Source organism: Podarcis filfolensis, assembly GCF_964270895.1.
Source record: "Podarcis filfolensis genome assembly, chromosome: 8".
Taxonomy (NCBI): Eukaryota; Metazoa; Chordata; class Lepidosauria; order Squamata; family Lacertidae; genus Podarcis; species Podarcis filfolensis.
In genome coordinates this window covers 80,060,759-80,083,075 of record NC_139611.1, presented here as the reverse complement: position 1 = coordinate 80,083,075, position 22,317 = coordinate 80,060,759, and the positions used below count along the sequence as shown (strand labels likewise).

Sequence of the window (22,317 nt, the reverse complement as noted above, 5' to 3'; positions counted from 1 at the left end):
ACCCTGCGGGCGGAATAAACCTCCTACCCCACCCGCTGCGCTTGGCCACAGCAATATTGTGCTAATCAAGGCAGCAGTAGCACAGGTAGTGTGTACAGAGAGTGAGGAACCTTTGCCCCTCCTGTTGTCACTGAAGTACAACTCCCATCAGCCCCAGTGAGTTGGCCCCATGGTCCAGGGGTACTGGGAGTTGTAGTGCAGCAGCAGCTGGGGGGCCAAAAGTTATTCTGCATGGCACCTGGGATATGCGATTCCTGCATTTTGGGGGTGGGGTGGGCTAAATGGCCCTTGAGAGTTCCTCCTAACCCTACATTTCTACAAAAAGCAACTAGCCTGTAGCATTTTGTCTAGAAGCATCTAAAGGTAAAGGGACCCCTGACCATTAGGTCCAGTCGTGGCCAACTCTGGGGTTGCGGTGCTCATCTCACTTTACTGGCCGAGGGAGCCAGTAAACAGCTTCTGGGTCATGTGGCCAGCATGATTAAGCCATTTCTGGCGAACCAGAGCAGCGCACGGAAACGCCGTTTACCTTCCCGCCGGAGCGGTACCTATTTATCTACTTTCACTTTGACGTGCTTTCGAACTGCTAGGTTGGCAGGAGCAGGGACTGAGCAACAGCAGCTCACCCCGTCACGGGGATTCGAACCGCCGACCTTCTGATCAGCAAGCCCTAGGCTCTGTGGTTTAACCCACAGCGCCACCAGCGTCCCCCTAGAAGCATCTAGCCCACTGTCATCTCCACTGACTAGCCGCTGCACTGCCAAGATTTCAGGCAGGGGGTATTGCTCCCATTCCAACCTGGAGATTTGGGGGATCTTCTTGCAAAGTGGATTCTCAGCCACTGAGCTACAACCCTTCCCCTTGGGTCTGGGCATATCTGTGTGGCCTCAAAGTTGGAGAGGAAGAGGAACTGGATTTATAAAGCTTCCATGCCTAGTTGCCTGAAAGGATCACTCACCCAGCAGTGATTCAACTTACAAGGATCACTCTCCCAGCAGTGATGCAACTTACAAGTGTAAAAAGGCCCTTTCCGACTGAGTCAGGCCTATGATTCCTTCTAGGCTAAAGCTCTCCTTCGCATTTCAAGCAAAGGTCTTCCCTAGGGGCAGGGAGATGTGGCAGGGATCGAAGCTGGCATCTGCCACATGCATTTCTCCCAACTGGAACAGAGCGGAGGGTTTGCAGCCCTAAGGAATTGCACAAGCGACTTCTGCCTTGCAGAAGGGCTGCAACCGTCTGCCTCCACATGGCATGTGGCAATTCGAGGGTTTCTTTTGCAAGAGTGGAATGTGAGGGCAATTGGAGCAGGGGAGGTAGAGGGGAGAGACGAATCGACAGGCTTTTTGGGCAAGGGGAGGTGCAGGAACACCCAGTTCCAGCGATTGAGAAAAGGGGACAGGTTTTCACAAGGCACTGCAGAATTGAGCCAGTTCTCAACCACAGAGCATCGTGTGCTCAAGTCTGCAGCAACTTCTGGGTCCCTTGGGTTGGGTCCTCTATAAAAGCCAGACCACTTCTTCACCATTTGTGCTGGAGTACTGCCGGCTGAGCCCCACCAGAGGTCCAGAGGGCATCTTTGGCTCTCCTTTGCTGGGAATCAGGCAGATTATAGCACTTCAACTGTCATGGCTGCCCCCAAAGAATCATGGGATCAATGCTTCATAAACAACAGTTCCCAGAATTCTCGGGGGGGGGGAGCAATGTGCTTTAATGTATGTGTGAATGTGACCCAAGTCTTGTGATTTACACCTGCCCTGCAAACACTTGTAAGGATAGGCTAGAAAGAGATCTCAGTGGGAGACAGTATTGGGGGTGGGAAGGCCTATAAAATCCTAGGGCCAGCTGCCACTGCAGTACAACCTACCTGTAGTAGGTTAACCCAAAATGTTGTCATTGGCCAAAGGTCCCCCAGCGACCTTCACAGCTGAGTGGCGATTTGAGCCTCATCTCTCAAGCCCTAGGGAAATAGTCTTAACAATGCAGCCACAATCACCTGCCATTCTCTCAATTCTGTGCAGCAGTGCAGTTAGGTATTTGACAATGGGCAGACTTCTAGCATCTTAAAAAGCAGATACATCACCTTGCCAACAAAGGTCCGTATAGTTAAAGCTATGGTTTTCCCAGTAGTGATGTATGGAAGTGAGAGCTGGACCATAAAGAAGGCTGATCGCCGAAGAATTGATGCTTTTGAATTATGGTGCTGGAGGAGACTTTTGAGAGTCCCATGGACTGCAAGAAGATCAAACCTCTCCATTCTGAAGGAAATCAGCCCTGAGTGCTCACTGGAAGGACAGATCCTCCAATACTTTGGCCACCTCATGAGAAGAGAAGACTCCCTGGAAAAGACCCCGATGTTGGGAAAGATGGAGGGCACAAAGAGAAGGGGACGACAGAGGACAAGTTGGGTTGGACAGCGTTCTCGAAGCTACAAACATGAGTTTGACCAAACTGCGGGAGGCAGTGGAAGACAGGAGCACCTGGTGTGCTCTGGTCCATGGGGTCACGAAGAGGCAGACACGACTAAACAACAACAACAAGACTTCTAGTCAAGAGGGCAGACCGTTTTTGCCCTAGCCCCAAATAATGCCAGCCTCTGCCTGGAATAACATATAACAAAGCTCAAAATGTGTTAGGGGTCTATAAACATCTTACGAGTGCAGAAGTCCCTGTAAGGGATTTGACCGGTGTTAACACATGTTGTGCACACATATACAGTGGTACCTCAGGTTACATACGCTTCAGGTTACAGACTCCACTAACCCAGAAATATTGCTTCAGGTTAAGAACTTTGCTTCAGGATGAGAACAGAAATTGTGCTCCTATGGCGCGGTGGCAGCAGGAGGCCACATTAGCTAAAATGGTGCTTCAGCTTAAGAACAGTTTCAGGTTAAGTATGGACCTCCGGAACGAATTAAGTATTTAACCTGAGGTACCACTGTATATATTTCTCAGCTTGCTAGGTGTCCGCCCTCTTGCACTGCAACAAAAATAGATTGCAGGGTCCAGAACGGCTTTTGTCCTAGTTGTATCGAATCCAGGATTAAAATAATAAGCAATGTGTTGGCATAAGGACACTGGGCTCTGATGATTAATTCTCTCCTCCCTGTCAGAGGTCATGTTAGCTCAAGATCGGTGTGTTGCAATGTCCTTTCCTTCCTTCCTTCCTCTCTGCCTGTTGGAATCTTCTGTTGTGCTCAGAAAAGTCTTCTACAAGCAAGATTATTATACTTTAGTAGGCAAGGCAAAGCAAAAACCTCATTTTAATGGGAAGATTAGTCTTTGTATTTTGCTAATTACAAAACTCTCCCTGCCCACACAACCTGCTTTTCATCCTGAGAGCCTCATTAGTGTTTTTAATATCCCCCGCTCCTTAAATTAAGTAGAGTCATAGAATTGGAGAGTTGGAAGGGATCCTGAGGATCACCTATTAGTCCAACCCCCTACAATGCAGGAAAATGCAGCTGTCCCATACAAGGATTGAACCTACATCTTTGGCATTATCAGCACCACACTAACCAACTAAGCTTTCCAGGCTGCTGCATATATTTGCTGGTAGAGGTCCTGTACTCCTGGCAAGCAAAAGATGGGTCCAACTGTTTGGCAGCTAGTGCAGGACATGGAGCAAAGGGAAAGGCAAGGAAATGGTATTTCAAAGAACCATTGACACAGCAGTGCCAGATTTCCCCCGCACAGTTGAGGGGGCACCAAATGGAGAAGACGCATAACAGAGAAAATCCATTTGGGAGCACCAAATTTTGGCCTTACGCAAGGCGCCATATGATGGAGAGATTACCAAAGTCTTCCCCTGGACACACACACGTGTGTGTGGAAATAACATGTTGCCCTGCTTTTCCTGAGACGGGATCTAGTTTTGATCTTTTTGTCTCCCCGTATATTAACTGTACTATTTCTTAGCACGTAACTTGTACAGTTTTATTCTTTCGCATTTTCCTTTTAGGAGATCTGATTTGATTTCGTCATTGCTGTCCTTCGATCGTTTCAAAGTTTTTTTTAAAAAAATCCTTTAAAAACCAAACAAAAACATGTTGCAACAGATTTAGGGTGGTGCAGGCGGTTCCCTACACAGGGCGTCAAACTGAGGAGGTGCAAAATAGTAAGAGTAGTAGTAATAATAATAATAATAATAATAATAATAATAATAATACCTATTTAGGGTTACCAGATGTCCCCATTTCCCGGGGGCCAATCCCCCAATTTGCGAATAAGTCCCTAGACAAATTCCATCCCCGGAATGTCACCGGATTTCATCTAATGTCCCCAGGAAACGCAGCAGCGGCAGTCTCAGCAGCCTGGAGCAGTTGGCTCTGGCTGGCTTCAGGAGCTGCTTGGAAGTCCCCATATGATGGTGGTGCAGGAGCTTTAAGATGCAGCTTCTGGGCTGCCTCCGCCTTCCCTGACCCCAGCAACTAAGCTGTGAAGGGAGGCTTCACGCTGCCTATCGGAGCAGCCTCCCATCTCCTACTTGCGTGCAAGCAGGAGCAGGCAGGGATCTCTCAGCTGTGAAGGGAGGCTTCACACTGCCTATCAAAGCTTGCGCGCAAGCAGGAGGGGGCAGGGATCTCTCAGTTAGGCAAGGGGAAGCCTCCCTTTGCAGCTGAGGGATCCCCACCCCCTTCTGCTTGCACGCAAGTAGAAATGGGATTGGGGCTGCTCTGATGGGAAGGGAGGCATTACGCTGCCTAAGAGATCCCTGCCCCCTCTTGCTTGCACTCAAGTAAGAGTTGGGCGAAAGGGAGCTATCGTGCTGCCGGAGCCTCGCTGCTGCCACTCTCACCCTTCCTTCTCCGCCTTCCATGCCTGACCCACCGCACACCGCTCCCCCACCACCACCGAAGAAGCCAACAACTCAGGGGCTCATGGAGAAAGGAGATACAGTGGTACCTCAGGTTACATATGCTTCAGGTTACAGACTCTGCTAACCCAGAAATAGTGCTTCAGGTTAAGAACTTTGCTTCAGGATGAGAACAGAAATCGTGCTCCGGCGGCAGCAGGAGGCTCCATTAGCTAAAGTGGTGCTTCAGGTTAAGAACAGTTTCAGGTTAAGTACGGACCTCTGGAACGAATTAAGTACTTAACCCGAGGTACCACTGTAGAAGCCTTGGAGGAAGGGGAAACGTGGCGGTTGAGGTCAAAGTGGTGGCCACCCCTCTGCCACCGCCATCGCTGCAGCATCAACGTCCCAAACGTGTAGTATTTATTCATTTAAAGTGTCCCCGGATTCATTGAAAGAAATCTGGTAACCTTAATCTATATGCATGATGCATATCTACTCAAAAGTGAGTAGGGGCACCAAATATTGTCTTCACTCAGGATGCCCTATTACCCAAGTCTGTCCCTGGTTGTAGGAAGGGGAAATAGAAGTGCCAAATGGGGAGGTGGAGAAGACACATTGAGGGCACTGCTTTTGCACATTGCTGCTGTGTTTTATATACAGTGGTACCTCGGGTTAAGAACTTAATTTGTTCTGGAGGTCCGTTCTTAACCTGAAACTGTTCTTAACCTGAAGCACCACTTTAGCTAATGGGGTCTCCTGTTGCCTCCGCCGCGAGATTTCTATTCTCATCCTGAAGCCAAGTTCTTAACCTGAGGTACTATTTCTAGGTTAGCAGAGTCTGTAACCTGAAGCGTCTGTAACCCGAGGTACCCCTGTATTGTAAGCCGCCCTGGGACCCCCGGATGAAGGGCGGCATAGGAATTTCATAAATGACAGTGTGAGGAAATTTCTGTGGAAGGAGGCAGTGGTGTGAAAGGTGGCATGGAGGTGGGGCTGGCTGCTTTCAGGAGGCTCCTGCCAACGGGCCAGAGGCTCCCGTGGGGTTCAGTGTGAGGTGGGGCGATGCCTCGTTGTCCCCAGGCATCGGACTCTTTCCAGGCGGAGGGATACGATTCCGCTTCTACTCGCACGACCCCTTCACTCCCCCCTGTCCCCTCGCAACGAGCCCCAGCGGCGGGTCGCTCCGCGGAGCAATCCCTGCCCTTGCTCGCCTGGGGGAAAAAGTCCCGGACCCTCCGAGAGGGCGGATTCCAAGATGGCGGCGCGGCCGGGTTGCCGCGAGTGGCCTTGACGGAGCCGGTGTGAAGCGACCGCCTCGGAGGCCCCAAGAAGCGGCAGCGGTCCCTTCCCACGCCCGAAGCAAGGCGACAAGTGTTGGGGCCGGCGAGCGGGCCGCGGTTACGGGTGAGTAGCGTGAGGAGCGGCGCATCTCACGTAACTTGCGTCCGTCTGCGAACAGGAACGCAGGGGCGTACGGTGCGGGAAGAGCGTAGCAGGCGTCTGTGAATAGCTCGGTTGAATGGGGAGAGAGCGAGGAGCTACGCGAACAGCGCGGCGGGGAGATCAGGGCGCCCGGCAGGGGTCGCTGCGCGCGCAGCTTCGGAGTTCGAAGAGGCGCAGATGGGCGAGGGCGAGGGCAGTGAGGTGCTTTACGCAAGCGGAGTAGAACGCTTTCGAGAATAGTAGTAAGGAGACACATGCGCGCCGGTGGGAGGCTTAAACAAACGATGCGTAAAATTCCCATTTAAAACTAATAAGCATTCCCGTGCATTCTAAGCATCAGGATAAATAGTCTTTTTTTTTACATTCCTTTCCCAGTCAATATCCCTCCAAAGTGAGGGAAAATAAATAATTTCATTCATAAAAGGGTCCTAGCATTCGATGCACAAAGAGGTGATCTGGTGGAATACGCAGGGATCACATGTTATTCGGCAATCATTTCCTGTCTGTGCCTGCTGGATTTTAGCTATAGTGGTGCTTCAGCTGTCAAGTTCACAAAATATTACCATTTTTATGTAAATGTTTTTTGGGGGGTGCAGTTAGCCAAGAGGGGTTGTGCCAAATCGGATCTTACAGGTACAGTACCCAGCTTTATAGATGTTATTGTTACTTAACTTGAAATTATTTCTTCTGTTTATATAATTTATTACCTTGCCTGCCCTATGTAAACGATCCTTACATAGCCACGAGCAGCAAACAAGTGTGTGAAAGTAAATGAGTGGGCTAGTAGCATCATTTGCAGGCTACTCACTTTTGTAGGTTTATTTTAAAAGTTGGCTAAAGCAGCTCTTGTGGCAGCTTAAAAGGCTAGTTAAATACAATGGGCCAATTTGTTTGTGACGTTAAACTATATGCTTCCATCATTGTTACTACTATTATTACATTTATTGCCTGCCCTTCACCAGCAGGTCCCAGGACAGGTTACAGTGTTTTAAAATTAAAAACAGTTAAAACAGATCCCAGTACAGTAGTAGTATGCTGTCCACTGGGAGACTGGAAATAGAAGATTGGTTTATTTGAAACCAAACACAGACAAAAAAGTCTCCAGAGTTCCGTGTTGTGAATTTAAACAGTAGTTTGTTGAAACAAACCAGGATCAGGTAATGATTGTAATCCTTTTTGTTAACAGACCATATTTTAAAGTAACCAAAGTTTTCCAAGTTTGGAAATATTTAGAAATTCTGGGTGGGTTACTCTCAATTTTCTCCTCCTGGCCATCTCTGGTTAACCATCAAGGTTATTGTAGTTTATTAGAAGCTCCGGTAAACAGGATGAACTTGCAGTACAATCCTTTGTATGTTTACGCAAAATTAAGTCCCACTGTGTTTGATGCAACTTGTGGAAGTGGCTAACCTCTAGGTGTTGTAGGAACCCAACTATCATCAGCCAGCAGGGCCAATGCCAGGGATGATGGGAGATTTTGTCCTGCATCATCTGGAGGGCCACAGGTTAACCACCACCTTAGCCTAGTAAAAATAATAAAAACTATTCCAGGCAAGTATTCTGGAAAAGAAATTCCACAAACCAGATGCCATGAAAGAACACTGCCTGCCCCCCAGCCATCTGCTTAATCTCAGGGGTGGGGGGTGTTCCGGAGAAGGAACTACAATGAAGATTGTAGCTGGTGAACAGCCTTATATAGGAGAAGGTTGATTAGAGCTCTAAGTTAAAACTAACTCTGGATTGCGCCTGGAAACATTTAAAGCACCAAAGAAATATGATCCCATGGTGAACCCTAGTTAACTGCCTTGCTGTTGTGTTCTTGACCATTTTATGACAAAAGAGAGAGAGTTGTAAACTTGCTAAACTTTTTTACAAGGCAGTAAAGTATTCGTTAAATCTGTAAAATCTCTTTGGGCACATGAATGAAGACATGAAATTTCACCCTTGGTATTAAAGTATCTTATAACTACTTCAGTACTTGATGAGATTGCACAGCTGCTTGATGCAGTTGTAGTGACATTATTTTCAACATGGAAATAGCACCTTTGTGAGTTTTCTTATGGGCAAGTCTTTTTATTCCCCTCCACCCAATCAAACTGAAACTTCTCTTCACCCTAGTCGCTCCTAGTCTGAAACAAGGATCAGGTGCTTCCAATTTCACATACATGGATATCCAGGTGTCTGGATTCCCTTTTAGTGTGTTGCATATAATTCAGTTGTCCCCTCCTCCCATGTCTTGTCCCCCCTTCCCAGGCACATCAAAAATGGCCCCAGCCTGCGAACGGCTGCAGTTTCGATTTCCTGGCTATGGCGATGGGGTGCTGCACCGCATGGACCAGCTGCGGCAGCAGAGGCGCTTCTGTGACGTGACAGTGCAGGTGAACGATCTGCGGGTTCCCGGGCACCGTGTGGTCTTTGCCGCTTGCTCCCCTTTCTTGCGCGACCAGTTCCTGCTCAATGACTCACAGGAGGTGTCCGTCTCACTCTTCCAGAGTCCGGAGATTGGGCGCCAGCTTCTTCTCTCTTGCTACACAGGATGCCTCGAGGTGCCCATCAAGGAACTGGTCAACTACCTGACAGCTGCTTCCTTCTTGCAGATGGGCCACGTGGTGGAGCGCTGTGCGCAGGCAGTCTCCCACTACCTAGTCCCCAAGGCAGACACCCTGCTGCGGGAGGAGCAGGCGGAGGGGAGCTATTCCCAGCAGGATGGGGAAGAAGAAGGGGAGCAGAAGCAACCTCCTTCACCCACGGGGGAGACAGATTCCGAGGATGTCAAAGTGGAGGTGCCTGAGTTCACCCCACGCGACTCCCACGGCCCCTCTTCTCCTGCAATCTCCCTCTCCCTCATCAACTCCGCTGTGGAGATCACGCGCAGCTACCTGCAGGGTTGCTATGACGACGAAGCAAGCAGCGAAGGACTCACTTTCCCTCCAGCAGCTCCTGCCCCTGCCCCTCAGTGGAGGAACTACCCGCTGCATCGTCACCGGCACGGCACGGCCATGGCGTACAGGGACTGGCGGGCGGGTGGCGGGGTGGCATCGTGGAAGGTGCCGGGGCTGGAGCGTCCGTACCGTTGCCCCCGCTGCAACAGTGTGTTCCAGCAGCTGGGGAACTTTGTGAGCCACGTGCAGGAGCACAAGCTCTTCCTGTGCCTCCGCTGCGGCAAAGTCTTCTCGCAGAAGAGCAACCTGACGCGCCACATCCGCGTCCACACCGGCTTCAAGCCCTTCCAGTGCCCCGTCTGCCGCAAGTGCTTCACCCAGAACGCCACCCTGCAGGACCACCTCAACCTCCACAGCGGCATCAAGCCCCACAAGTGCAACTACTGCGAAATGCACTTCACCCACAAGCCGGGCCTGCGGCGCCACCTCAAGGAGATGCACGGCAAGAGCACCGTCCAGAACAGCCACGAAGAGATTGAAGAGGTCACCATTGACTTTGATTGATGCGAGAGGAGGGCGGGAGGGGCGGCTGCAAACCGAGCGGTAGATAGTCTTCCGTCAGGCCAGGCAGAGTCTTCAGTCAGTCCAAAATTCCTTATGGCAAAAGATGGGCTGCGTGAACTGGGTAAGGGGCACACTGCAGACAGAAGCAGTCGGCGCAGGGGTGCCGCAGGCCACACTTATTGCTTTTCAAGTAGTAAGGGAAGTGCTGTGGCTATAGAGTGTTTACTGTAGAAGAGCACAGAGGACAAGGACTGAACCGTCATCTGGATAGGAGACAAAATCGCCCCACAGCAATGAGAGGCTATTGAGTGAGGACGCTGCCTGAGTATGTCTAGGCCCGTTTTATAAATGGGTTCACGTGAGGGGAAGCCACTGCCTCAGACAGTGGATTTTGGGTGCCCTTAACGGCAGCAGTGGGGAGACGAGAGAGCTGGCTCATGGGGCACAATCCACTGGGCAAGCCCCAGTGAAATGAAGGGGAGCCCTGCAAGAATGTGATGGTGCTTTGGTATAGCTCCCTTTCAGTGTGTGTGTGTGTGTGTGTGTGTGTGTGTGTGTGTGTATGTATGTATGCGTGTGTGTGTGCAGAAGACCATCATGGCGGATTAGTGTGTAATAGGATTGCGATTTAGATTTCCTACCTCACACGTGTCAGTGTTTGCTCTGGCCCCGGTGTGGCCGCTGCAGAATCAGCCATCTGACTCAACACCAGAAGAACTTAATCAAATAGGGATGACAGGAGATGGAAGTTTACAATTGATTGATGAATTAAAATTAACGTCATTGGGTTCGGGTGGCAGACACCCAATAATTCTTGAAATGATTGCTAATCTCATAATAAAATATACTACATGACACTAAAATCGGTCTCCCTACCAAGATGAATGGAAAGTGGTCAACATTTCGCTGCTGTTTTTTTCGAAAGGGGGCAAGCAAGAAATTAACAGGCCACTTGGCCTAAGGTCTGCCTCTGGTAAATTGAGGGACTACGTTGTTGATGATAGATGTATGGAGCACACTAAAGAAGTAAGTCTTGCTTACTATCAACATGGCTTCTTCGTAGGGAAGTCCTGCCTGACCTGTCTTCTTTAGATCTTTGAGAGTGTCTACAACTGCATGTAAGCTATCAGCCTTGACGCCTATATGAAGATTTCTTCTTGTTCAGAGGAAGTGTGCCACTGGGTACCAGTTGCTGGGGTGTAACAGCAAGGGAGTCTATTGGGATTTTTTTTTCTGCTTAAGGCTGTGTTGGTGGACTTTTTGGAGGCATCTTGCTGGTCGCTGATGGAAAATAGATACTGGACTAGATGGACCTCTAGTCTCATCTCTCAGGTTTGTACATCAGCCTTGCATTTAGGCACTAGCCTGGCTGGTGTAAGCAACCAGAAATTGTATGCTGGCAAGCAAGTAGTTTGGCAGAGAAGGGGTGGAGACCTCTGTCCCTCCTCCATACCCAGCATAGAAACCAGGTGGGCTTCCCAAAGAGAGGAGCCTCTTCCTCTGTGTCCAGCATTGAAATGAGGTGACCCACTGCAGGAGAGATGGAGCCAGCCCCCAGCAGACTACTACTACTACTTTTTTAAATTATTTATTTATTTATTTTGTAGGCTACTAGCTTTCGTAGGATTATTTACAACATTCTCTTTCATCCTCTATTTTCTCTGGGGTAGGAATCACCCGTGATCCCAGTAGGCCCTTGTTGGACATCTGCGCCAACCGAGTTTGCGCAGCGACTGGGACGATGGAATAAAAGCTTGCCTGCAATATCTTTGCTTATCTTTATTTTAAAATAATAATCAAACAGCTGCAAAACACCCCTTCTCACCACTTTTCCTCAACAGCATTGCCTAACAGTATTCTATAATTACACACTACACCGCTTGATCAACTTAAATACAGTTTTCAAATAATTACCCTATCACATTGCTGCACTTGGTGAAGTAGGTAAGCTCCCCCTGCTAATTAGTTAAATTGTTAAGATACCTCGGGTGTGCTGAATTGTCAAAAGCTCACAGATGTGCTGCCATGCAGGTTATAATTACAAACACCTCTGAGTAGCACCATTGACCACATTAATATCAAGAAAACCCAACAGCCCTAGTGTGCTAAATCAGTACAATGCTCATTTTTTATTCTTAACCCAGTTAAGATGCATTCTGGAGAGGTGGACAAAAAGATGATGCTTGAGAAACGCTTTCAGCTTCCTGCATCTCACTGAGGAATTATTGCTCAAGTTCTGAGAACCTTAGTTCTAGGACAAACTTTTCCTTCCCAGCACTTGTGTAACCCATTGCCTCTCATGTGAGTTATTTTTCCTGTTGCCTCACATCTGCTGTCGCGAGGACATGTGCTCTTTTGTCCTTAAGCACTGACAGCCTGACTTACCCTGTCAACAAACGAATTTGGAAACCAAATTTGGAAATGACTTTGGCTGCAAGATTTGGACAGCCATCAGATGTGTCTTTGCTGCACAGACTAGAGAGATCGCTGAGTGCTCTACCAACTTTATTGACCCAGTGACTTTGAACGGATTTCAAAAACGTTCTTCAGGTGCATTCTCTGTTCTTCCACCTTGGGTCTCCAGATGTTGTTGGACTACACCTCCCATCTTCCCCAGCCTTCTTCCCCTGTAGTGCAGGATGATGGGCGTTGTGCAACGTCTGGGGACCCAAGGTTGAAGGAGGCTGCTTTAAATCCAAGCTCAAAACAAAAACGTGTAGTTGGATCAGCTCACTGATCAACCCATATACTGTATGGCTCACAAACACTTGCCCATACTTGGCTTGCGGAGGTTGCTTTCTTAACTTGCTTGCATTCATTACTTTCTAAAAGAACCCCATGTAACAGTTTTGGAATTCATGCCATGTCTTCATACATGTAGCATTTCCCATTTTAAGGGAATTCCACAATGTCACACAACAAGGGCTGTGGAAATGAAGCCATCGGCGATGTGACCTGTCTAATCCATGCAGCAGTCTTCTCGATGTTCGGTGTGGCAAATATTTACTTTATTTTTAAAGCGCACCTCACCTTTCCTCCAAGGAGATCAAGGTGGCAAACATGGTTGTCCATTTTATGCACACAACAACCCTGCAGGGTAGGTTAGACTGAGAGGCTGTGACTAGACTGGCTAGCTTCATGGCTAAGTAGGAATTTGAACCTGGGTCTCACAGGTCCCAATTCAACACTCGAACCATTATACCACAATGACTCTCAATCCCAAGTTTGATGGGGCCTTTCACAAAGCTATGCAAATGTATTATTATTATTATTATTATTATTATTATTATTATTATTATTGCCACTTAGATACCACAGGTGCCTTCTGTTTCAACTTTTAAAAGCCTTTTTTATTCCATCAGACTTGTGCAGTCAATTAAGAACACATAATTCCACAATAGTTAGCCAATTTCTTATTGTAACATTTTCGTGTGGTTTTTATTTTATGGGGTTCTATCCAATTGTAAACCACTCTGATACTTTTCCGTGGATGCTCATATATAAATATTTTTGGAAATATTAAATAAATATGCCAAACAGGCTTTTAAGAGGTCTGAGATAGCTCAGTCGGTAGAGCATGAGCCTCTTGATCCCGGTCGTGGGCAACAGATTCCTGCGTTACAGGGGGTTGGACTAGAGGACCCCTTCCCTTCTAACTCTACAATTCTGTGATTCTATTGTTTCCCGGACAATATGCAAACTTCTGTATGCATACAGGTTCCGGCATTATGCAGCTGGTAGATAGGAAATAAAATACTTTGGCTTTACCTTATGCTAAGCTTCTATACTACATGGTTTGCCACAAGGATCTGGGAATTGTGGGAAAGTACGTTTGTGTGTAAGAGAGAGAGTGGTCTCTCCGAGTGTGACTGGGGTGTCAGTGGAGCTCTTGGTAGGTATTATCGCACTGTCCCTTTCTTGCCAGCTTTGTATTATTGGTCCTCCAGGTACTGACAACACCCAAGTTCATTATATAGAAGCTTGTTTGAGCCTTTGAAGTGGGAAGGTGGGTGGGAGAGCCAGCAGGCATGAAAGGAGCATATGAGGCAGCGAAATGATTGTTCTGCATTGCCAGGGGCACAGGACTAATCATATGTTCTGCAGTGGACTCAGAACTCCGCACGGCAGCATGGGGAGCCGTCTGTGCGAAACGGCCCCCATGCAGAGGGAAACAGAAAGCCAGCCACAGACTGCACTGGCACTGAAAGCGTCTCTTTGAAGCCATAAGTCACCAGGATTAATTTTTCGTTATGGGAGCTGCCTTGCACCCTTGTCTCCTGCTGTGGAGCTGAGGTGTCGTGGAAGGGGCTGACTGTGCCACACTGGGAAGGCCCGAGACCTGACCGGTTTATAGAAACAGCACAGTGAGGTGGCAAAAACCATACTCCTGCCCTGTGCTACTTGCCCTGTGTGACAGAAGGTAGAAGGTAGAAGATCACATGGTTGAACTCTCTCATTGATAACAAGGGTACATCAATGGGATGCGCTACCACAAGTTGTGATGGCCCAAGCTTCAAGAGCTTTCAAGCAAGATCGGGATGATTTATAGAGGACAGACCTGTCAATGGCTGTTGGCCACAATGGCCAAACAAAACCTCCAAATCCAGGATCAGTGTACCTCAGAATTCCAATTGTGGGAGACAATCAGCAGAGGAGGACTGATGTTCCTTTCATGACCTGCTTGTGGGCTTGATGGAGGCACACTTGCAACTGGGATGCTTAACTAGATAGCTCTGATCTGAGCCAGCTTAGTTTTCCTTGTGTCACAGAGAAGACTAGGATCCTCTCCGACATCTGATTTTGCATGTGCAAGGACTTGGGGAGGGATGATTTTAAAATGGAATATTCACTATCAACATTTTAGCCTGGAGTGGTACAAACCAGATTTTACCACTGCAGGGTGGGTGGGTGTATCCAGCCTGAATTGGATTGTGTCCACTAGGAAGTGGAGAATAGTGGTTAGAGCAGTGCAAGCGGAAACCCAAGACATCTCTGCTGATGCTAGGAGGAGGAGTCAGAATTTAGGATCTTTGGGTTTGCTCCTTCATTCTGAGAAATGGGTATGTGGCTGCAGTTATTCATTCTCTATATAATTCATTACGCTGCAGGCCTCGGAGGACCCTGGAGCTAATCTCGTTGTGCCTGCTCAATCAAAGTTGGATCCTTTATACCCAAGTGCTGTTCTCGGAAACTAATTACAGATTTAGAGTCCTATCTCGTTTGGGGAGCTCTTGTATGGAAGTTGTCGTCATTCATGTATGATCTAGTTGATATACCTGCATTGCAGGGGGTTGGGCTAGATGACCCCCCGAGGTCCCTTCCAACTGTACGATTCCTTCCATTCTTCCTTTTCACCACTTCCTGGAGGTGGAAATGAACACTGCCCATCCCTATTCTACCTCTAGTACTGGGTTCTTTTCTCCACTGTGAGTGGAAAGCGTTTATGAGCAGGTGAAGGGAAACAGCTGGAAGCAGGAAACAGCCAGGAGCACCTGGGAGGAGGAAGAGGGGAAGGGCAGGAAAAGCACAGGAAGCAGATAAAAGTGGTGACAGTTTTGACACCTGCCTAGGTGGAAAGTGTGGCTCTAAACCAGAGCTCAACAATGCAGGGATGTTGCAACTCAGCTCACTTGAGTTGAATTGGCTGTTATAAGGCAGTAGGAAACATGATTTGCCCAGATAAAGATTCACTGGTGATAATTTTGAGGAGACCTGATAAAACACCTGTTTGAAACCCAGGAGTGGATCAGCAGGACTGAGTTAGATTAACTATGTGCAGAAACACTAATGTGTACAAGGACTAGGGTGCCTTCACAAGGCAGTTCATTCCATTTGCCCGGCGTTTCCCAATCTTCCACAACATGTTTGAGCTTTCACACAACATAAAAACCAGTTTTTGAAAGACTCACGGAACATATTTAGTGGTCCATGTTATTTGATTCCAGGGGAAGAAAATGATTGCAGGCCATTAGCCTGGAAAATTGCAGGAGTAAAGTTTATCCCCCTCCTGTTGCGACAAACTGGTCTTCCACAACCAGTAGAGGCATGAAAATGGCAGAGAAGTTAGGTTTGTGCAGGCGCAGTCTCAAATTGCTTGGGGAAAGCACTGGAGAGGAGGGCATTTAGGAACCTGTGGGAGGGGTACAGTTATTCTTGGCAAATGCTTCAACTTGGCAACTCTGGACAGACCTGCCTGCCAGAGATTAGCTGCTGTGCTCATTAGGCGTGAGACTCCTGTGCAGATCCTGTTCTGCTAATAAAGGGTTAACTCCAACTTCCTCAGTATGATTTACTGTGACAGAAGCTGGCTCACTTCTGTCACAGGCAGAACAGCAGCCACAGGTAGTTCCCCATCTCTGCCGCTATCCTATTTGGATTAACCACAAATCTTTTCCCCTTTGATCTGGGCTGGCCCACCCTCTAAATCAGAGGTGGGCAGATTTCAGATTTCTACTTCATCTTCCACTAGACCTTCCAAGGTCTACCAACCAGAGCCAAGTGCAAAAGTCATACGGTCAGCATTAAAGAACATTTCACTGCTTGCCCTGAGCCTAGGAATCTGCTTTCTGACCCAGAACAGAGCTGAGCTCCCAGCCCTTTTGCCTGGTTAGGTTTCTTCATTTCAGCAGCCTACTCGACAGTGTGGGAAATGCCAGTTTGCTGCCGCTGTTGAAATAATTTGCAACCTACTGCAAATCATTCAAAGATCCATCAGTGACCTGCCTTGGTTATTTGAAAGTTAACACTAAAAATGCAGTGTTTTGTCACCCGTAGACAAAACGCCAGGAGCACCCGTCCCATTCTCATTTCCCGTAAAGGAGTTTTATCTGCGAGATGCAGTTGTATTTTATTGTCGTCTCGTTTTTAGTAAATGGTGTTGAATTTTGTGTAGGTTTTTTTTTATATAAAGTGCTTAGAAATGTTTTATTACGTTAAGTGCCATAAAATACCGTATTTTTCGCTCTATAAGACGCACCAGACCACAAGATGCACCTAGTTTTTGGAGGAGGAAAACAAGAAAAAAATATATTCTGAATCTCAGAAGCCAGAACTGCAAGAGGGATCGCTGTGCAGTGAAAGCAGCAATCCCTCTTGCTGTTCTGGCTTCTGGGATAGCTGTGCACCTGCATTCGCTTCATAAGACGCACACACATTTCCCCTTACTTTTTAGGAGGGAAAAAGTGAGTCTTATAGAGCAAAAAATGCGGTACTTTATTAATACATAATTCTGCTGTTTGTACAGCACGGTTTCTGCCCAGTCGGACATATTTCTAATCACTGCAGGGTAGGAGAATACCATCAGGGCTCAAGTTTTACATTGGCCACACATTCATTTAATGCCAGGCCAGTAAACCTGCTGACATGCACAGACTGGTAAGTTTTGATGAAACCATTGGGCGCAAGCCTGGAAACTAATTTAGTTTAATTTTTAAAAGAATTGTTTTTGCTTGCTTTGGAAGCAATTTGTTCTCCTTCATTGTGGTATTTTTAATTTTGAAAGCTGCTTGCTTTTGAAGATAGCCACATGAAGCTGATGCAGTCGCCACATCAAAGAACACCCACAGCGGTCATTGGAACAACCCAGATCCACTGATAATGATTCCATTTGCAATCTTGCTGCAAAATCAGCGGCTCCAGAAACCGCCCGGGACAGCAATATTTTTACCACTAGAAATGAAGCAACCTTTTATCCAGAAGGTGCAGCCCTTGAAAAGTCTCCAAAAAAGCCTGGAAACTGATCTCAGATTATGCAGTGCAGCTGCTTAGTATGGCCAAAATGGTATATTTTGCACTGGAGAGAAACCTGTTTCTCAGAGCCTGGCTATTAAACCTTTGGAAATTTGGGGTTGAGCCGAGTCCCATTGACATGGTATCTGAATGAAGAACTAAAGAAGGGGCAAGATGCAGGGCTCCAATTAGGGTGGCTCCTTCCACATCAGCCCACCACAAAAATAGAGGCAATGCATCATCAAAAAGGGAGGATTTGCATTATATTTGCATATGCTGATTTCTACATATAACCTGCCTCATGTCCCTGTATGGCAACCTGGAGCACCTTGGAAGAAAGGTGAGATGTAAATGTAAGAGATATACTGCTAGCATTTAAGGGGGTTTCCAACTCTAAATTCCAACTCTAAAATTCTATGATTTAATTGAGCGCGCTGCTTTACGAGAGTGAGACGTAGGCAGCTTACACCCTCCACCAGCAACGCCTCAACACCTTCCACATGGGCCCCGTCAGGAAGATTTGGGCATCGCATGGCAGGGTGGAGTCTCAAAGATGTGCTCTCCAAGGCCCACATTCCCAGCATAGCCACACTCCTGTCTCAGTGAAGTCTACACTGACTTGGTCATGTCCACGGAACGGAAGATGGCAGGATCTCCCAAGGACGCGCTCTACAGGGAGCTGGCCTCCAGCAGCAGGCCAATTGGCAGACCAACTTTGTGTTATAAAGACGTCTGCAAAGGAGATGTGAAGGCTGGCAGCATCAGCTATGCTGGGTGGGAATCCCTTGCAGACCACTTCAGTCCTTGGAGACAGACAGGTTGTGCATCCACAGCAGTGACTAGAGGAGGAATGACAGCTGGGAGGAGCGCAGAGAAGAAGAAACGCCATGGTGCATCTGCAGCAGCACAACTGTATGCCTTCATCTGCCCCAGCTGTGAAAAAACATGTCTCGCCCAAATCGGTATCTGCAGGTGCTGTAACTCTCCCAACAGTTTGACTTCTCCATTGTCTCCTGAGACAGATAGATGATGATGATGATGATGATGATGATGATGATGATTTATTTATACCCCACCCATCTGGCTGAGTTTCCCCAGCCACTCTGGGCGGCTCCCAATCAAGTGTTAAAAACAATACAGCATTAAATATTAAAAACTTCCCTAAACAGGGCTGCCTTCAGATGTCTTTTAAAGATAGGATATCTACTTATTTCCTTCACATCTGAAGGGAGGGCTTTCCACAGGGTGGGTGCCACTGCCGAGAAGGCCCTCTGTCTGGTTCCCTGTAACCTCACTTCTTCTTTTTTTAAATATAATTTTTATTAACAGGCCAATCAAATCACATTAATTCCAAATCACATTAGTTCCAAATTATACAGCCAGATTTTTTTTTTTTAATTGGGGGGTACCCATACTTCAAGCTCCGAAAGGGATCCAAACATCACTCTTGCTGCTGCTTTAATTAAACAGTTCTATTCAGTTCTGTCCAGATAGTCTCTTTGTTATTTCCTCATCTTCTTGTTATCATATATTCCTTTCTTTGTGATCTCTGATAATCTTCACAAGCGGGTTGAAAACAAACATTCCTGTGTGGGTTTTACACTCTCCAAGAGTCATATCATATAAAGAACAGACGCCATTTCCACACCTCCGTAAAGAACATTCCCACAGTCTGTCCGTTGATTTCCACAGGCTTGCCAATCTATATCTCAGGGGGCCCTGCCAGGTCAAGATCACATTCCGATAACCATACATTCACATTCCGATGACCCTGGTCCTCCTCCCCCTCATTCTCCTATGGGCAAGCCTGTCTTAACGAAACTCCATTTGTAACTGTGTCATAAAACTTTCTTTCCATTCCCCGATGTTTCCACCAGTCCTCTCTTTGATCAATAATTCATCCACACAGTTCTTAATCTCCTGCTTGTGATTAGTAATTTGCAACGATTCTTCTCTCTGGAGGGGAGGATTATTGGGTACTCACATAAAACAAAAAGAAGAAAAGTTTTTTCCTCCCCCCCCTTTCCGTTTCACTCCAACATACCAGTCTTTTAATGATGGTTCTTCTCTTGATTTATTGTCCAGCCCGTCACTCCGCTCACAGAGATCCCATTAATCAGCAGTCTTTACTCCCGATCTTCACTTGATGTATGTGCATTAGCTTCTTTCCAATTATATATTTCCAATTATATATTTCGAGCTAATGTGAACCAGTGCGCGATTAGACACAGCGTCCGGGAGAGCCGACCTCACTCGAGGGCTTCGTGCCAAGTGCCCTCACCCCCTTCTTTCGAATCCGGGGGTGAATTATGGACACAGCTGGCAAGGCAGTCCCCCCCATCCCCTGGGGGGGGCAAGGGAGGCTGCATACTCTCATATCAGCCTCTTAATCACCTTGTGTGGGTCAGAGAGATATTATTGTCGGCCATCTTCCAATGCGCCCCCTGGTGGCCCCCCTGTAACCTCACTTCTTGCAATGAGGGAACCACCAGAAGGCCCTCAGCACTGGATCTCAGTGTCCGGGCAGAATGATGGGGGTGGAGATGCTCCTTCAGGTATACATGACTGAGGCCGTTTAGGGCTTTAAAGGTCAGCACCAACACTTTGAATTGTGCTCGGAAATGTACTGGGAGTCAATGCAGATCTCTCAGGACCGGTGTTACGTGGTCTCGGCGGCGACTCCCAGTCCCCAGCCTAGCTGCCGCATTCTGGATTAATTGCAGTTTCCGGGTCACCTTCAAAGGTAGCCCCACATATAGTGCATTGCAGTAGTCCAAGCGAGAGATAACCAGAGCATGCACCACTCTGGCAAGACAGTCTGCGGGCAGGTAGGGTCTCAGCCTGCGTACCAGGTGGAGCTGGTAGACAGCCGCCCTGGACACAGAATTAACCTGCGCCTCCATGGACAGCTGTGAGTCCAAAATGACTCCCATGCCAAATTCAATACCAATGCTGGTCTTTTTCTCACCATAGTGGGAGAAACGCTGACCTGTGTTCTTGCTCCATCTGCTATCCAGTTACTAACAGTGAGTGGGCAACTTCAAGTTCTTCCCTTCTCCTGCACGGCTCTTCTTATATTCTTTTCTCTTTAAAGCAGACCTGGGCACTTGGCTCCCCTAGTCTTGATCCAGCTGTACCTGTCCACAACCGCTGAATGAGGACGCACCTCTCTGCCAGTATCCAAAGACGACTCCTAGTTCGGCTGCCTCATCTGGTGGTTCAGTGTTTTGTCAAGAAGCAGTGGGAAGTCTTAATCCATCATACTTAATCCGTGTTGCCTTAGTTACCTGCCCTTGAGCCGTTGGCGATGGGGTGAGCTATGGGTCTAAAAATGAACGGTGTGAGGACCAACGGGGGCCCAGGAGTACATCTGCTTCTGTCCTGAAGCCTCACTCACTTGATAGGGACATTAAGGCTACATTTATCCCACTTAACTGGGATGATCAGTATTGCTATCATCTGATATTAAAATACGAGTAACAAAATTTGAAAGTGTCTATCCCATGAGAATGGTGTGTCTCTTCTTAAGAACAAATGCATGCTTTGTGTTTAGTGGTTGATGGTAGTTGATGTACACTCTTTAGAAAAGATTAGGTGGCTTGAAGGTTGGGCTGGGTTGGGTATTTAAAATGATGTTTGTTTGAGTTTTCAGTTAGGATAAAAAACCATAAGCAGATAACTATAGTAAGAAACTGGAAAGTCGAGGTGAACGAGATTATGGGAGGCATCTTTCAGTCAAGGAGACAAGTAAAGTGCAGTATATGCCATATATTATGTTTTCTTCTCAGGTAATAATTAAGGACATATATAAATGGTCCTTCCAAAAAAGCATACTGCAAGGATGGATTTCTTGCTTACATGTGCAAGATGAAACCGTATTTCAACAGAGCAATCATATTTTATCATATCCTTTGCTATTCTACTTTGGTGTGTTAGCTTTTTGGCAGAGCAGCTTGTGAAATTCGTGCAAACCAACCTGAGATATCGCCTGCAGCCAGAATCATTAAAATGAACTCTTTTGAAATGTGCCGTCCTGCAGGTTACTGACGATTGATAGCAGGGCTCATAAAGGACCAGGATGTGATTTGTTGGACAGCCTGCAAGCTGATGCCACAGACCTCGTGCACAGAAAACACGGCCCTGCACCTTTAGGAGTCACACAGACGATGGAATTTCAGCAGCTGGAGCTTATATGGTTATTTTTAAGCCACTGTATTAATAGTGTTACAAAAGTCGTGTGCCACCTCCAGTCTCTGCAAGATCCCAGGGGGTTCCAGGCACTCACCCAGGGTCAGTGTTCCTCTGGAGAATTGAGACATGGAGACTGTCGTAGTTTCGCAGCCAAAACGGACGTTCAACACAACACTGCCTCCCAACCAAGGATTGCTGCCCTGGGCCTCAGGCAAGCACTGATGATAAATCACTGTGCAGGCCTTGAGTCAAATGTGTAACTCCCACACATAGTTGTAAACCTGAAGCAGTACAACCTTGGAGAGTGTGCTTGCCAGTTGAGCCTACCAAATGGATTATCTGCTTCCGAGCCAGGAATAGAACCCCGGTCTTCAGCCTGCCAGATTTTCGCCTGCCATAGTTGAAGACTTGGGCGGTGTTGGCACTTTTCATCCCATCCCTTGGGCTTTGTCCCAGAGAGGTTTCAAAACACAAGAGGGTTGTGTTTTGAGGGTTAGATTGCAGCACATCCACTGAGCTCTTTTCGACTTGAGAGTTAGCCAGTGATTTCAGCTTATTTGAAACATCCCATCTTGCTGAAACTAAGTAGGTCTGGCTCTGCCCAGTGCCTGAACGGGAGACCCACCGTGGAAATGTGACTTCCATGATGGGAGTAAAGTGAGCGATGGGAGTAAAGTGAACGCTTCAGGTTACAGACTCCGCTAACCCAGAAAT

At 47.5% G+C, this 22,317-nt stretch overlaps 1 protein-coding gene and 1 long non-coding RNA gene across 6 annotated transcripts in view; both read left to right on the top strand.

Annotated features, from left to right (window-relative positions):
* LOC310769252 overlaps positions 1–22,317 on the top strand; it is a 105,474-nt gene that overhangs the window by 70,551 nt on the left and 12,606 nt on the right. The window lies entirely within an intron of this gene.
* On the top strand, positions 5,590–10,547 carry LOC310768826 (zinc finger and BTB domain-containing protein 26-like). Of its 5 annotated transcripts, XM_083627659.1 has the most exons (4): positions 5,590–6,199; positions 8,492–8,616; positions 8,731–10,232; positions 10,273–10,547. In XM_083627659.1, the coding sequence occupies exons 2-3, from the start codon at positions 8,503–8,505 to the stop codon at positions 9,682–9,684; spliced, it is 1,068 nt and encodes a 355-aa protein (XP_083483785.1). In that variant the 5' UTR covers positions 5,590–6,199; positions 8,492–8,502; the 3' UTR covers positions 9,685–10,232; positions 10,273–10,547. The 5 variants fall into 5 exon arrangements, with proteins under 5 accessions (XP_083483785.1, XP_083483784.1, XP_083483781.1 ...); XM_083627658.1 differs by having other exon boundaries at positions 5,593–6,199; positions 8,492–10,226; XM_083627655.1 differs by having other exon boundaries at positions 5,593–6,199; positions 8,492–10,232.

Coding starts and splice junctions, on each gene's coding strand:
- LOC310768826 (XM_083627658.1), top strand. CDS start 8,503: ATGGCCCCAGCCTGCGAACGGCTGCAGTTTCGATTTCCTGGCTATGGC.